The sequence below is a fragment of the Morus notabilis genome, unplaced genomic scaffold, assembly GCF_000414095.1.
Source record: "Morus notabilis unplaced genomic scaffold, ASM41409v2 Scaffold3287, whole genome shotgun sequence".
Taxonomy (NCBI): Eukaryota; Viridiplantae; Streptophyta; class Magnoliopsida; order Rosales; family Moraceae; genus Morus; species Morus notabilis.
In genome coordinates, this window is record NW_010365321.1 from 70,600 (window position 1) to 84,442 (window position 13,843).

The 13,843-nt window shown below is 36.8% G+C and overlaps 2 protein-coding genes across 2 annotated transcripts; one reads left to right on the plus strand and one right to left on the minus strand.

Moving 5' to 3' along the window:
• Positions 1-5,549: 5,549 nt before the first annotated feature.
• Positions 5,550-8,043, plus strand: LOC21386061 (probable pectinesterase/pectinesterase inhibitor 46). Its single transcript, XM_010107828.1, has 2 exons — positions 5,550-6,591; positions 7,367-8,043. Exons 1-2 carry the CDS (start codon positions 5,550-5,552, stop codon positions 8,041-8,043), a joined length of 1,719 nt encoding a protein of 572 aa, XP_010106130.1.
• A 679-nt stretch (positions 8,044-8,722) lies between these two features.
• Positions 8,723-11,812, minus strand: LOC21386062 (probable pectinesterase/pectinesterase inhibitor 25). Its single transcript, XM_010107829.1, has 3 exons — positions 11,027-11,812; positions 9,680-10,043; positions 8,723-9,423 (listed from the first exon to the last, which is right to left on the minus strand). Exons 1-3 carry the CDS (start codon positions 11,810-11,812, stop codon positions 8,723-8,725), a joined length of 1,851 nt encoding a protein of 616 aa, XP_010106131.1.
• Between the last annotated feature and the right edge of the window lie 2,031 nt (positions 11,813-13,843).

Consider the following 13,843-nt stretch of genomic DNA (forward strand, 5'->3'; position numbering starts at 1 on the left):
TTACTACTTTTAAAAAATATGTTATAATTTACTAATCACTTTACTAATTATGCTATAATTTCCTTCTTTTATCTCATTTTAATAATTAAGCTAAATATGAATCGATTCTCAGTCGAATTTGCATTATGGTTATCTATTAGATGAAAGTTTTAACCTGGAAACCGGGGGATATATCTTCCGAGGTATCATATATATGTATATGTATATCCCCGTCTAGGGTTTCTAGATTAAAACTTTTCCATTTCTCTCGTTTCCAGCTTCTTTGATCAAGTCAAGAGGCGCCTTTCACAAACACCAAACGCGTACGACTATGGAGCAACCATTTGACAATCCTTTCACAGGAATCACTCCCTTAAAATTAAATGTGGAGAACTTTCTCGAATGGTCTCAGTCCTTGAAGTCCTTCATCATAGCCCAAGGCAAGATGGGTCTGCTCGACGGCTCGACCGCAGTTCCGAAACCGACGATCCGAAGTACTCGGCATGGGAGGCTGAAGACGCTACCGTCATGTTGTGGCTTCTCTATACCATGGAACCTAAAACCAGACAACTCTTCGTGTATTATCCAACCGCAAAACGTATATGGGATACAGTCAACGCAGCTTACGGTATTGACAAACGTAACACTGCTCAAAAGTATCTTCTCTGGAGTAAGATTCGTGAGACTAAGCAAGGAAATATGTCGGTCACTAATTACTATAATCTCATGAACCGTCTTTGGTATGAATATGGTTTATATAGTGATGATATTAGTGACGATAGAAAAAAGTTTCAGAAGCTTCAAGAGCAGGATCGAGTATTTCAATTTTTGGATGGTTTGAATAATGAATTTCATCAAGATCGGTGTGATTTGCTATTAAGGAGGGCGTATAGTGATTCTGATCTGCTATCTCTCGGAGAGGTTTATGACTATTTAAGATGGAGAGAAAGAGAGAGGGAAAATCAGAATGCTAATTAATTCCAATATTGATCACATATTTCATACCCTATCCCACTGCTAACCAATATTTTATGCTCCATTCCATATTTCCTTCAAACCTTTTCAGTCGTTTTATTTATTTATTTATTTTTGTTTTTGTTTTTTTAATTTTGGATAACCAACCCTTTGGGTCTTTGAGTTACGGGGACATGGACAACATATTTGACTTGTTATTCTAGTTTCTATTTCTATATTATTAAATTTTGTTTCTGCTTACTATCATGAAACTATATTTATATTTTTGCTAACTCTTTGGATCAAAAGTATGTTTCCTTCTAACCCTTTGGATCTTTTTTTTTTTTTGCTTTTGCTTTTTTGTTTTTTTAATAATTGTTATTATAATCAACACTTCGGATCGTTGTTTTAGGGGCCATAGACCACATATATGACTCGTTAGTCTAGTTTCTTTTACTATATTAAATTTTGTTTCAGCTTATTACTATACTACATACATACATACATACATACATACATATATATATATATATATATATATATATTTTTTTTCTAAGCCTTTGGATCAAAAGTATGTTTCCTTCCCATAGGACACTTTTTAATTTTTGATAATCAACAATTTGGATCATTGATTTAGGGGCCATTGACCACATATATAACTAGTTAGTCTAGTTTCTTTTCCTATATTAAATTTTGTTTATGCTTATTACTAAAGAACTATATGTATTTTTTTTTCTAACCCTTTTCATCAAAAGTACGTTTCCTTCTAACCCAATTGGATCATTTTTTTTTAATGATAATTATCACTTTGGATTATTGATTTAGGATCATTGGGCCACATATACGACTCGTTATAGTCTAGTTTCTGTACAACGTTATCAAAATTTTGCTTCTTATTGTTATTATAAAATCAATTTTCTGTTCTAACCCTTTAGATCAAAAGTATGTTTCTTTCCAGCCCTTTGGATATATCGTTTTTCCTATTTTATTTTTTTGATAATCAACACTTTGGATCATTGCTTGAGTCTGATGGTATGTTCGGGACTTTCTTTAAGATTCTGAGCTTCTTCGAGAGTAGCGAGATGTCCCAAATTTTGCGTTGACTCCTATGGTTTTTACTATGTTCTTTTGATCAGATATCTCTTTGTTGCACACAGCAAATCCTCCTATATATCAAGCCTCCTATCTCTTTGTTGACTCCTAGCTATATTGTTACATAGGAAGTTAGCAAATTCAATTGACTTTGTTCTTTCTTTACGTGCATGTAATTCTTTTATCCCATTCATTTTTCCTTACCAAATCTTGTTGTCCAGAAGCAAATATTTGTATCCTGGCCCCCTTCATATTGCAACAGTAAAAGCACTATAAACTTTTTTTTTTTAACGGTAATGAAATATATTCATTAAATAGCCACTAAAGGGTTAGGATACAAGACAACATCAAAGTTAAAAAAAGGGTGTCACTCACATGATTAGACAATATAAATGGACCCATCACAAAAACAGAGATAACTCCTCCACAAAGTGACACTAAAACAAGGTTCGGCAGCGTAAAAATGACTCAAGATGAGCCACATCCTAGTCCAACAATGGACCTATATCACGCAACTCAGTATTAGAGTGGTGGCGAAATCAACCTCTATATGAGAGACACACTACAAACATAGATTGGTGGGAAGACTACCCTCTAGCTGAGACAAAACACATGTAGATGAGGAAACCATCACCGTTATTACAATACAAATATAAACAAAAACTATAAAAACATTAAAACATTTATAAAGATTCCAAAAGATCAACCAACAAGATTGAGTCCATCAAAGCTAGAAAAATGAGAAGACCAGTAAGAACAGCTTTGATAAAAGGCTCCCTCGCCTCCCTCTTTCAACCTAGTTCCCGTGATTTTAGTAGGATCCCTCGGCGGGTGCATCCTAAATCTACGATTGAAAAGCAGTGGCATCTTCCCCTTACACGGCTCCAAACCGGAAACTTCCCACACCTCCAACGATACGAACTCGACCACGATGACCTTTGCAATCTTCTCAGCGCAGTAGCACATAACATTTGGAAGGTGAACCACAAAACAAAACCAAGCCCAGATATGCTAAGATCCACCCTACCCATGGATGAGCACCATCCACTTGCAAAACAAAGAAAAAAACTAAAAAAAAAAAGCAAAAAACCAATAGGGCCGGGAGGCTAGAGACCGCTAGGAGGCGGCTTAGCCAATCCGACCCCCACCAAGTGCAGACTTACCGACGGCCTCTGGAGGAGAAACACCCTAGCCACTCAAGAGAGAGGAAAAGTTTTATAATTCTCTTTCCTGTTATTTCATTTGAATAATTTGTTTTTTTTTTATGGACAATATAAAATTGTTTTAGTATTATTATTATTATTTATTTTTGGTAGAAAAGATTTCATAGGAACTTGTTTTAGTATTGTTACACATTGCAGCCCGACTTTATTCCTCGTTTAGATGCATCTAAAAAAAAAAAAAAACTAGATTTTGACGGGTCAGTGTAGAAACAAATTAACCCTCTTACGATCTAGGCACAGTCAGATTGTACATGTAAAATTAGTTTTAGATTAGACTTACAGATCTAAATATTTGATAGATTGTGTGATGTGTCATAAATACACAACTACTTATTTTATTCCACTCTGAATAATAATAATTATTTTTTTCATTTACTCTGAATTGTGTCATAACAAAATCACCTTTTCAACACTCCAAAAATAAAATAAAAGACGCAAGAGCTGAATGGGGTTGCAATGATAGGTCTAGAAGTAGACATAAACACGAGCACGAGCTCCGAATGTGCTCAAGATTCGGGCTGGATTTTAAAGAGCACGTTTAGAACTTGTTTCAAAATGATTTTATTTTTTATATGAAAATGAAAATGAAAACGTTTTCAATCTCAGACGTAAATCATTTTTGAAAATGCATTTGGTAGTTTTATCAAGAGATTATTTTCAGTGTAAAAAAACTCATTAATGTCTATCTTTTTCTCTTATCTTGAGAGAGGAGAAAACGAAAATAAAAAATGAAAAACGACTAAAAGTCATTTTTCATTTCTCTCTCATTTTACACTAAACTAAAAAATAATTTTCATTTCTGTTTTTTATCTTTATTGCGCCAAAACGCCGTTTTAGAAACGTTAAAACAAAAACGGGATCAATTCCAAACACGGCCAAAGTTTTTTGATCTTGAACTAAGATTTGAGACCAAACTTATTTTCGTAGCAAAAAGTTTCCGTGACCAAGGTTTCAACTATCAAATTCTTTTAATCGTTAAAAGTTTTTGCTAGCAAAATTAAGAGTTTCTGCTACTAAATTTTGGATTTCAAAAACTCGAAATTTTTATATCTCCTCTACCATAACATAAACACAACATGTTGTTGTTTTGTTTTTTGTTTTTTTTTTTGTTTTGGTTTAATAAATCGAGCTAGCACCACATGTCATAATTGACATTTCTAACTTCAGAATATTAGATGATCAAAATGCTGCTTTCTTCTACTTTCAGTACAAGAAAGAGTGACAAGAATGATCCCGGCCGGTGCAAACCGAAAACTGTGTTAGTCAACTGCATCTACGTGTAGATTGGTCATCTTTTAAGTTAATTATACTGAATACTCAGTTGAACGTGCCGAAGCATTATTATTGAGTACTCATCCACACATAATAGATGTGTGTGCATTTTTGTTTTTTGACTTATTCCTAATTAAAGGGAAACGATTATAGTTGCATTTTAAGCACTAGTTAGATGTTCCATGATATCTATTAAAATTGATAATAATAATGAGCCAGCGGTCCAATAGCTGCTTGTGGAAGTATCTGAATGATTCATAAGAAAGGCTTTTCCGAAAAACTTACAATCAAAACCCCAAAATGCGGCTTTTAAAAAAAATAAAAACCTCTTCTAAATAGATTTTGAGACATATTAAAATTTCTAGTATTGTAGTATTAGATTATTAAAAAGTTTAAAATCATATATGTTGATATTAGAAACTTTTAGAGTCCATTTGAAAGGTATACTCAAAATATGATTTGGGTTCATTGACAGAAACTTTGTGAGAGAGAAGATTTTAACGTTCAAACTTTTTATGAGATAAAAAACATTGTCGCCAGAATTATAATTTGGATTTGAGTATAGCTTTTAAATAATAAAATCACGTTGACCTAATAAGTTCGTTTAGAAAAGTCGTTTCACACATTTATTCAAAAATCAAAACTTTGACTTCTCTTTTCTTATGATTAAAAGTACAAAAAAAAAAAAAAAAAAAACAAAGCAGGAGATTGAAAATGACACCGAATAAACACTTTCAACTAGCCCAATCAGAAATAAACCAGCCAACATGGGAAGCACACTCCAATATATAGTTGAAATTTCAAACTCAAATATACTACAACTATATATATATATATATATATATATATATATATCAATCACGTAGTGGCAAGCACGTAACATGTTAATGTTTCAACACCGCGTAATTTCATATTATATTTGCTCTAAGATTGCCATATAAAAAAGACCAAACCCTCACCAAAATTGCATGCAACAACCATCTAAACGAATTGAAAATAAAATACCACACACAAAATATGCTAAACAACATGTCTTCCTTCAAAGCCTACGGCAAATTCGACGAGGCTGAGCAAGCAAGGCTCGAGGCCCTCCGGAAAACCCGCAAGAGAGTCGCCATCATATGCGTATCGTCTCTCATTCTCGTCGTCATCGTCGTTGCCGCTGTAGTCGGAACCACATCCTCCGGTCGCCGGAGCTCCGGCGCCGGCGACACAACAGGCACATCGCTCTCCACCTCCGTCAAGGCCGTCTGCGACGTGACCATGCACCCCGACTCATGCTACAGCTCTCTCCGGCCGGCGGTCAACTCCAGCCACGTCACGCTGGAGGATCTCCCCCGGCTCTCGATCCAAGTGGCGATCAATGAGCTGTCGAAGACGGCGAAATACTTCTCGAATCTCAACGCAACTCTGGGGAAATTGCCTGCCGCGGCGTTGACAAACTGCCGTGAGCTTTTATCCCTCGCTATGGACGACCTAACCAGATCGTTGTCGTCCTCCGGCGAGTCGCTAAACGACGTCGTTGAAGACCTCCGGACATGGCTAAGCTCAGCGGCGACGTGCTTTGACACTTGCATAGAAGGTTTTGATGGCGACAACAAGCTAAAGAACACCATCGCTAACCCTCTCAAGACTAGTACTGAGTTGACTAGTAATAGTCTCGCCATCGTTACTTGGATTAAGAAGGCTACCGGCTCTTTCAAGCTGAGGCGATTACTAAGCGATGATGTTAATAATAAAGAGGACCAAGTGCTGCCGGAATGGCTTAGCTCCGGTGACCGGAGAATTCTTCTTGACGACTCGGAGAAGTTGCGGAAGAATGCCGATATCGTGGTGGCGAAAGACGGGACCGGAAAGTACAAGAAAATCGGAGATGCGCTTAAGGCGGTGAAGGATAAGAACAAGAAGAGGACGGTGATATACGTGAAGAAGGGGATTTACAATGAGAATGTGAGAGTTGAGAAGAAGAAATGGAATGTTTTGATGGTTGGTGATGGAATGAATGCCACTATTGTGTCTGGTAGCCTCAATTTTGTCGACGGCACTCCCACGTTTTCAAGTGCTACTTTTGGTATGTAATTGCACTCTTAAACCTTATACATGGCCTTATATACATATACCATAAACATAACTTTCATATGGTAATGTAATAAATAACTTTCATATGGTAATGTAATAAACTTTGACTGATGTGGTTAGGTTTCTATGGAGATTCTATGGTTAGGTATTACGACAAGGTATAAGTCAACGTTTCTAAAGTCGTCAAATCCTTCTTTACCGTAAGAATTAGTTATCGAATAAGTTGAATAAGTTTTTAATAGTGGTTGCAGCCATAATATAATCTAATGTAATATAATTAAACGCAAGTGTAAACTCTAACCTGACATAATGTACTAGAGTTCAAATCTTTCCACATTGAAGTTACAATAATAAAAAATGAAAATTATATGGCACCATATATATAGCAAAGTGGTATTAAAAGTGTAACAAAAACTGTATATATATATATATATTATTTTTTTTGCTAGTATTTATTTAATAACTGCAGTGCTTGTTCCTTGGTTTTACAAGTTATATTAAAACCCTTTTATATAAACTGATGTTTTTACTACTGTTTGTTACCTCACAAAGAAGAGGTTTTTAATATTATAAAAACCTCCTGATTTTGCTATTATCCACTAGTTAGTGATTCTTGAGTATTGTAGAATTACTCATGAACACTCAGTTAGATGTAAAATGATGATACGTAAGCTGCTGATCAAAACACATGATGCTGCTGATCAAATCACATGATGCTGCTTTAGACGGTTGATCAAAGCTCATTCAAACTTTTTTTTTTTCTTCAGCTGTGTTCGGCAAGGGTTTCATCGGACGTGACATGGGGTTCCGCAATACGGCCGGCGCGATCAAGCATCAGGCAGTAGCACTAATGGCGAGCGCCGACCAGGTCGTCTTCTACCGCTGCGGCGTCGATGCCTTCCAGGACTCCCTCTACGCCCACTCCAACCGCCAATTCTACCGCGAATGCGACATCTACGGCACCGTCGACTTCATCTTCGGCAACGCCGCCGCAGTCTTCCAGAACTGCAACATCCTGCCACGTGTCCCAATGAAGGGCCAGAGGAACACCCTCACCGCCCAGGGCAAGACCGATCCCAACCAGAACACCGGCATCGCCATCCAAAACTGCACCATCTCGCCATACGGAGACCTGTCTTCCGTACAGACGTACCTCGGCCGGCCATGGAAGAACTACTCGACAACGGTGTACTTGCGGTCGTACATGGGGAGCTTAATTCACCCTAGTGGATGGCTACCGTGGACCGGAAATAGTGCGCCGGAGACGATATTTTACTCCGAGTTCGAGAATTTCGGGCCCGGTTCCAGCACGAAATATCGGGTTAAGTGGAAGGGACTGAGAAGTATAAGCCTTAAAGAAGCAAACAAATTCTCGGTGACATCGTTTCTGCAGGGAAAGCAGTGGATCGAAGGTGCTGGTGTTCCTCACAAGCCTAGTATTTGAAGAAATAAAGTGCACTCAATTGTTTGGGCTTTTGTTCCTTTGGTTTTTATTTTTATTTTTGTTCCTTTTCATCTGATCTATATTTGTGATATACTAATTGATTTTGAGATCCTGTAATAAAATTACACAATTTGGAATTTTGGACGATTAAAGTTTTTCTTGTCAACGTGCACGTATTCACTTATTGAAGACATAACAATAAGCATTTTCATCTAGATATAAGACCGTTCATTTCACATATTTGAGTTTAGAATTCGAGTTTTATTATAGTAAAAAACTTTCAGAAACAATCACATGTAATTTTTTTCTACATCTTAACTTGAATTAAAAACTCGAATCAATGAACTAAACGGGCCATATAAAATTTTTGTCGACTAAACTCATCACTATTAATGTAAATTGAGTTTAAGTGAACACACACACAATAAAAATAAGATACATGTAAAGAAATCTCACTCGAGATAGAGACGTTCCTCTAAAAAGGCAGTTATTGTCCCGTGTGGAAAAAAAAAAAAAAAATTGTCCGCGTTAGTAAAGATGAGGAGAGAAACTAAAGAGAGAAAAATCAAAAAAGAGGAGAAGAGTAGAGAGTAGTGATCGCCCATAAAAACGAACTAAATCTTGAAGAAGAAGAAAAAAAAAAGAATACCTAAGAAAAAACTATCTACGTAACACGAACCTAAGACTCCAATATTAATCCTGCAGAACAAGGTATATCCGTGTCGGGCAACCAAGACGATCCAGTAGTAAGATTGTCTACAGTGAACTTCAAAGCATCTGAAGCACTCAACGAAGTAAAACCAGGCCACTGAACTCTCCTACTAGTATCAGCACCAGGGCCATAATTCTCATACTCTCCATAGTAAAGAGTATCCAATCCTTCTGCACCGTTCATCTCCAACCATCCTCTTGGGTCTATAAGTCCCCCGATATAAGATTGCATGTAAACCGTCCTCGAATACGGCTTCCACGGCCGTCCGAGGTAGCTCAGGGCGTAGTTCGGGCTAGCAGCGAGGTCCGGTGCTGCGGTGATGGTGCAATTGTGGATCGAGTAGCCAGAATCGTGATAATGGTCTTCCCGGCCCTGCGCGGTGATAACATCTGCTTGGCCGAACAATGGTTTTCGGGCGAGAATGTTGCAGTTCTGGAAGACGGCGGCTGCATCGCCGAAGATGAAATCGACGGTGCCGTAGATGTCGCATTCGCGGTAGAATTGCCGGCGAGAGTGGGCGTAGAGAGTATCTTGGTAGCCCTCGATACTGCACCGGTAGAACGTTGAGAGGTCAGCTTGGTTTCGGACCGCGACAGCTTGATCGTTTGTTGGACCTGCCGTATTCCGGAATGTAATGTCTATGGCGATGAATCGATCACCAGAAACGGCTGTAATGGAGAAGAAGAAAAAAAAAACAGTCACATCAATACATATTAAAATATTGTATGCACATACGAAAGGATGACAGAACTGTAATTAGTATAAAAAATTAGATAAAAGTTTGAGATTTCTAGCATTAGTTATTATTATCATTATATATATAATTGAAAGTTAAGTAAATACGATACACTTTAGAAATACCGATTAGTGAATTGGTTTAAAAATCAAGTGTAATAACCAAACAATGAAGAAATATGTACTTACCAAATGTTGCAGTGTAGAAAGTAGTGAAGCGCTTATTTTTGGCGTTGCGGTTTCCAGTAACGATGGTGGCATTGATACCATCTCCGATCAACATTATATTCCTCTTATTACTTTTGATGTCAATATACTCTTCATATACTCCTTGTTTGACATATATCACAAAATACCCCTCTTCACGCCTTGTATTATTAGGTGAAACTGCGATGGCCTCTCCTATGGTTGTAAAATTTCCGGTGCCATCTTTGCTGACGATAACAACATCGCGAATTAAAATTCCCTTCCCTTCCATTCCTGACTGAATCCGACCTCCTTCCTTTGGACAGGATTTTGATGATGATGAAGTGCAATTAGTCGACTTTAATTCCTGTAAATCAAAGAAAATCGTAGCCATTAATTTTTTTTTTTTTTTTTTTACCATAGATAACTCCTCACTCAGTTATATATAATTAATATATATAAAAGCATTAAACATGTTGTTTGACTAAACAGACATCTTGATGTAATTCGCAACTAATAAAATTTGGTAGGAAGAAGCGCTTTCTTGGGTTTATTTTCAGGTGAAAGATGCTTCAATGCGAATAGAACAGAAAAAGCGGTGGATTACGTACTCTCAATTTGTTAATGTAGAATTATGCGAGAAACAAAGGAAAAAGTATTCCACCAAAACTTAATTAAAATACATCGCGAAGTCTAATTTTCGGAATAATGTGATAAAAAATAATTATAATATTTTCAAGCTGCAACAGCGGAAATAGCTCTAAAAAATATGCTAAAAAACTTAATGAAAATATTATGGGTCTGTTTTAGGTTAATGCAAAAAGTATAATTTTGGTTTTCGATTTCATAATATATATACCTTTAGTTTAGGTTTATTACACAAATTCACACTTTTTTTTTTTGGGTCAACATTAAATTTTGACATGAAAATATCCAAAAAAAAATTAAAGAAAATTTAAAAATTTAAAAAAATTTAAAAAAACCTTAAAAAACCTTAAACTTAAAGAAAACCTAACCTTCACCCAACGTTACTGCACCAACCCTACTCCCACCCCCGCCTCAGCTCGCCCTCATTATCACCCACCACGGTGAACCCAAGACTTTAACCCCCCAATCTACGACGGACACCAACCGGCCTAGATGCACAATTACACGTCCATCCTCCTTCACCGAATCTCTCAAGCTCCCTATCACCCCACCTGAATTTTGCATTTGAGTTCCAAGATTGGAAAATAGAGGAGTTGAAAGAAACAGCTTTAGGGGGTTTAAGTAAATATGGAAATTCTAATAAAGCACTTGTTGATGTGGTTGATTTGTGGAAGAGCCAGATCATTGGTAATTAGTACGTACCTTGATAAACTGCACCAATGGCTCCCGGTAGAGGTTTACCGGGGCCACTGGGGCGACCGGTGCGGGAGGAAGTCTTTTGTCGGAGCCGCTTTCAACATTATCTCTGTTGCCGTGGTCTTGATGCTGGTGGTGGTGATGGTGGTGGTGGTGGTGGTGGTGATGATGGTGTTGATGGTCTTTTTGGTTACTATTTAGCTCTTGAGTCACCAACCCTAAAGACACGCTGTACAGCCTTCTCACTTTGAACATCACCGCAGCCAACGACGCCGCCGCCTCCATTCCGTTCCCCCGCGGCCGTAGAATCCCGCTCTTCGCCTCCCCCAAACCGTCATAGCACGTCTCGTGGTTAGTCACGATGGCGCTGAGCCGGGACCTGATCCCGTCAACCCGCTCTCTAGTCATCGACTGATCATCGACCAACCGGAGATCCTCGGCGATGGACTCGAGCAACTCGACATTGAGCATGAAGAGCTCCCGACAGTCCTCCACTGCCCTAACTTCTCTCCCGTCGCCGGATTCCCACCGCTGATGCAGGTGGATGAGTTGGGATATTTTCCGCGCATGTTTCAGGCATTGGTTGACAAAGAATTTAGCGTAGCCGTAGGGATTGTGGGCCGACGGCGAGGGCCGAAAGGCCGAAAGAATGGAGTGGCAGAATTTTGGGTAGAGAGTGGACTTGCACTGGAGTGGAGTTTTGGCTGCAGTGGCGGGGATCAGAGAGAGTGAAAAGAGGAAGAGGAGAGAGAGTATGAGAGAGAAAGGAAAGAGGCGTTTCTGTTTATGCATTGTAAGGTTATTGATCGGTTATAAGAATATGAACGGATTTTTTTTTTTTTTTTTTTTTTTTTTTTGGGGGGAAAAAAAGGGGGGGGGGGGAAGAGGACGTGAGAAGAAGTTGAATGATTACTATTTTCTGTGCTGTGAGCCTGTGGTCTATATATAGCGCTATTCTTAATTAAGTGTGGATTAGCAGTTGTATAATTAAGGAGTCTAACTAGAGTATATCCTATTAAATAGACACTTCTCTTTTTTTTTAATACAAAAAAGGGTTAGTGATAATTAGACTACATTGCGTTGAAATTTAACAAAAATTTCTAAATATTAGAAATATAGCAAAAATGACATAGTAATTATCATAATAATACCATATTTTGTACTATATAATGATATAATCATTATTTTAATGATATAACAATGATATAAAACTTTGTTATTCTTGTGATATTTCAAAAAATTTGCTAAATTTAAACTTTGATATTCAAATTTTGGTATATGTGTAAATCACCCAAAAAAGGTATTGTCATCTGGATTTGGAGATCAATCCAAAGGGCCAAATTTCAGATTGTAAAATTATATCCGCATTAAATTAAATTTGTCACTATAAATTTAAACTCGATAATAAAAGGAAGATAATATACAATCATGAACTTTCTTTTAGGATAATTATATACCGTCTTTTTGTCTAGAGAATTAGCACGCACTTGTCGATTAACAGAGTTCGACACGTCAATCGATTTTTTTTTTTTTTTTTGGTATCCTTTTTGGTCATGCATTAGAGAAAAAGGGGATACCATTAATTTCCTTGAGATTATTTTAACATATTTCTATCAGAAAAAAAGAGTACCAAAAAAACACACACGCACACATGAAAACATAAGGAATGCTATATGCTCTGTTCTTTCTCATTTTATTCAATACCTTCATCAAAGTGGTATAATTGAGTATGCAATAAAAACATATCATCAGTAAGCAAAGAACAATTACATCAGGAAATTACAGTCGACACAAATGTAACTTGTCAATTTAATCATAAAGTGTGACCAAAATTTTTAGGCAGACTAGTTAGAACGTGAATTAATCAATGTAATTTTTAGTTCAGATTTTTCAGTTCGAGCAAAACAGTTCAAATCACATAATTCAACCCCTGAAAAGAACGAGATCGCAAACTGTTGCTATACTCAATGCTGTAAAAGCGAATGCAGCAGTGGTCCTCTTTTGTCTTTGGAACAGGACTATCTTTCGTCCATTTTTCGCTTTATGAACTTGAGAATTGTTGATCTAGACTGTGAAAACAAAGCAAAACAAACAATCAAAAAAAAAAAAATTAAAGTCATTTATTATTTCTTACTTTTATTAATATCACTAATATTATCACCTGTAATGCTTTTTCTATAAGGTGCTCCAGGCAAATTCAAAGGTGGAGACACCAATCCTTTCATGAAAGTGATGTACTCTGTTAGTTTACCAATCCATCCTAAAAGCTTAAACTGTTAGGAGGTGAGACCAACAATAGTTTTATATTTTAACACTCCCTCTCACGTGTGGGCTGGACAATGGGTAATCGTGTGAGTAAATTAATTAAAATGCCCAACACGTGAATATTTAAACCCGAGATATATTAAAAACCCAACACATGATGACAATTTAAATGGGGATAAGGAGTGCAATTACGGGGATTTAAACTTAGGACCTCCCATTCTGATACTATGTTAATTTACCAATCCATCCCAAAAACTTAAATTGTTAGGAAGTGGACCAACAATAATTTTATACTTTAATATACGCTTTCTTCAACTGCTCAGTCTCAGCCACTCCAGGATTCAAGCTCATTATATGCTTAGCCATCAAATTGAATGTGAACTGCAATATCATATATTACATAAATAAACATATAACAAGTACTAATTATTAATGTCTCCAAAAAAAATAAAAAATAAAAACTATATAAATTAGAATAAATATTAGGGAGAAAGAGAAAAATAGGCAATGACTTGAGATAAATTAAAATTAATAGGCCAATAGTTTACATAAGTTAAT

Excerpts from the sequence above, each read along its gene's own strand:
- LOC21386061 (XM_010107828.1), top strand. The coding sequence starts at position 5,550 with ATGTCTTCCTTCAAAGCCTACGGCAAATTCGACGAGGCTGAGCAAGCA. Across the intron at positions 6,592-7,366 it reads GTTTTCAAGTGCTACTTTTG|CTGTGTTCGGCAAGGGTTTC; the intron begins GTATGTAATTGC and ends TTTTTTCTTCAG.
- LOC21386062 (XM_010107829.1), bottom strand. The coding sequence starts at position 11,812 with ATGCATAAACAGAAACGCCTCTTTCCTTTCTCTCTCATACTCTCTCTC. Across the intron at positions 10,044-11,026 it reads CATTGGTGCAGTTTATCAAG|GAATTAAAGTCGACTAATTG; the intron begins GTACGTACTAAT and ends TTTGATTTACAG. Across the intron at positions 9,424-9,679 it reads TTTCTACACTGCAACATTTG|CCGTTTCTGGTGATCGATTC; the intron begins GTAAGTACATAT and ends TCTCCATTACAG.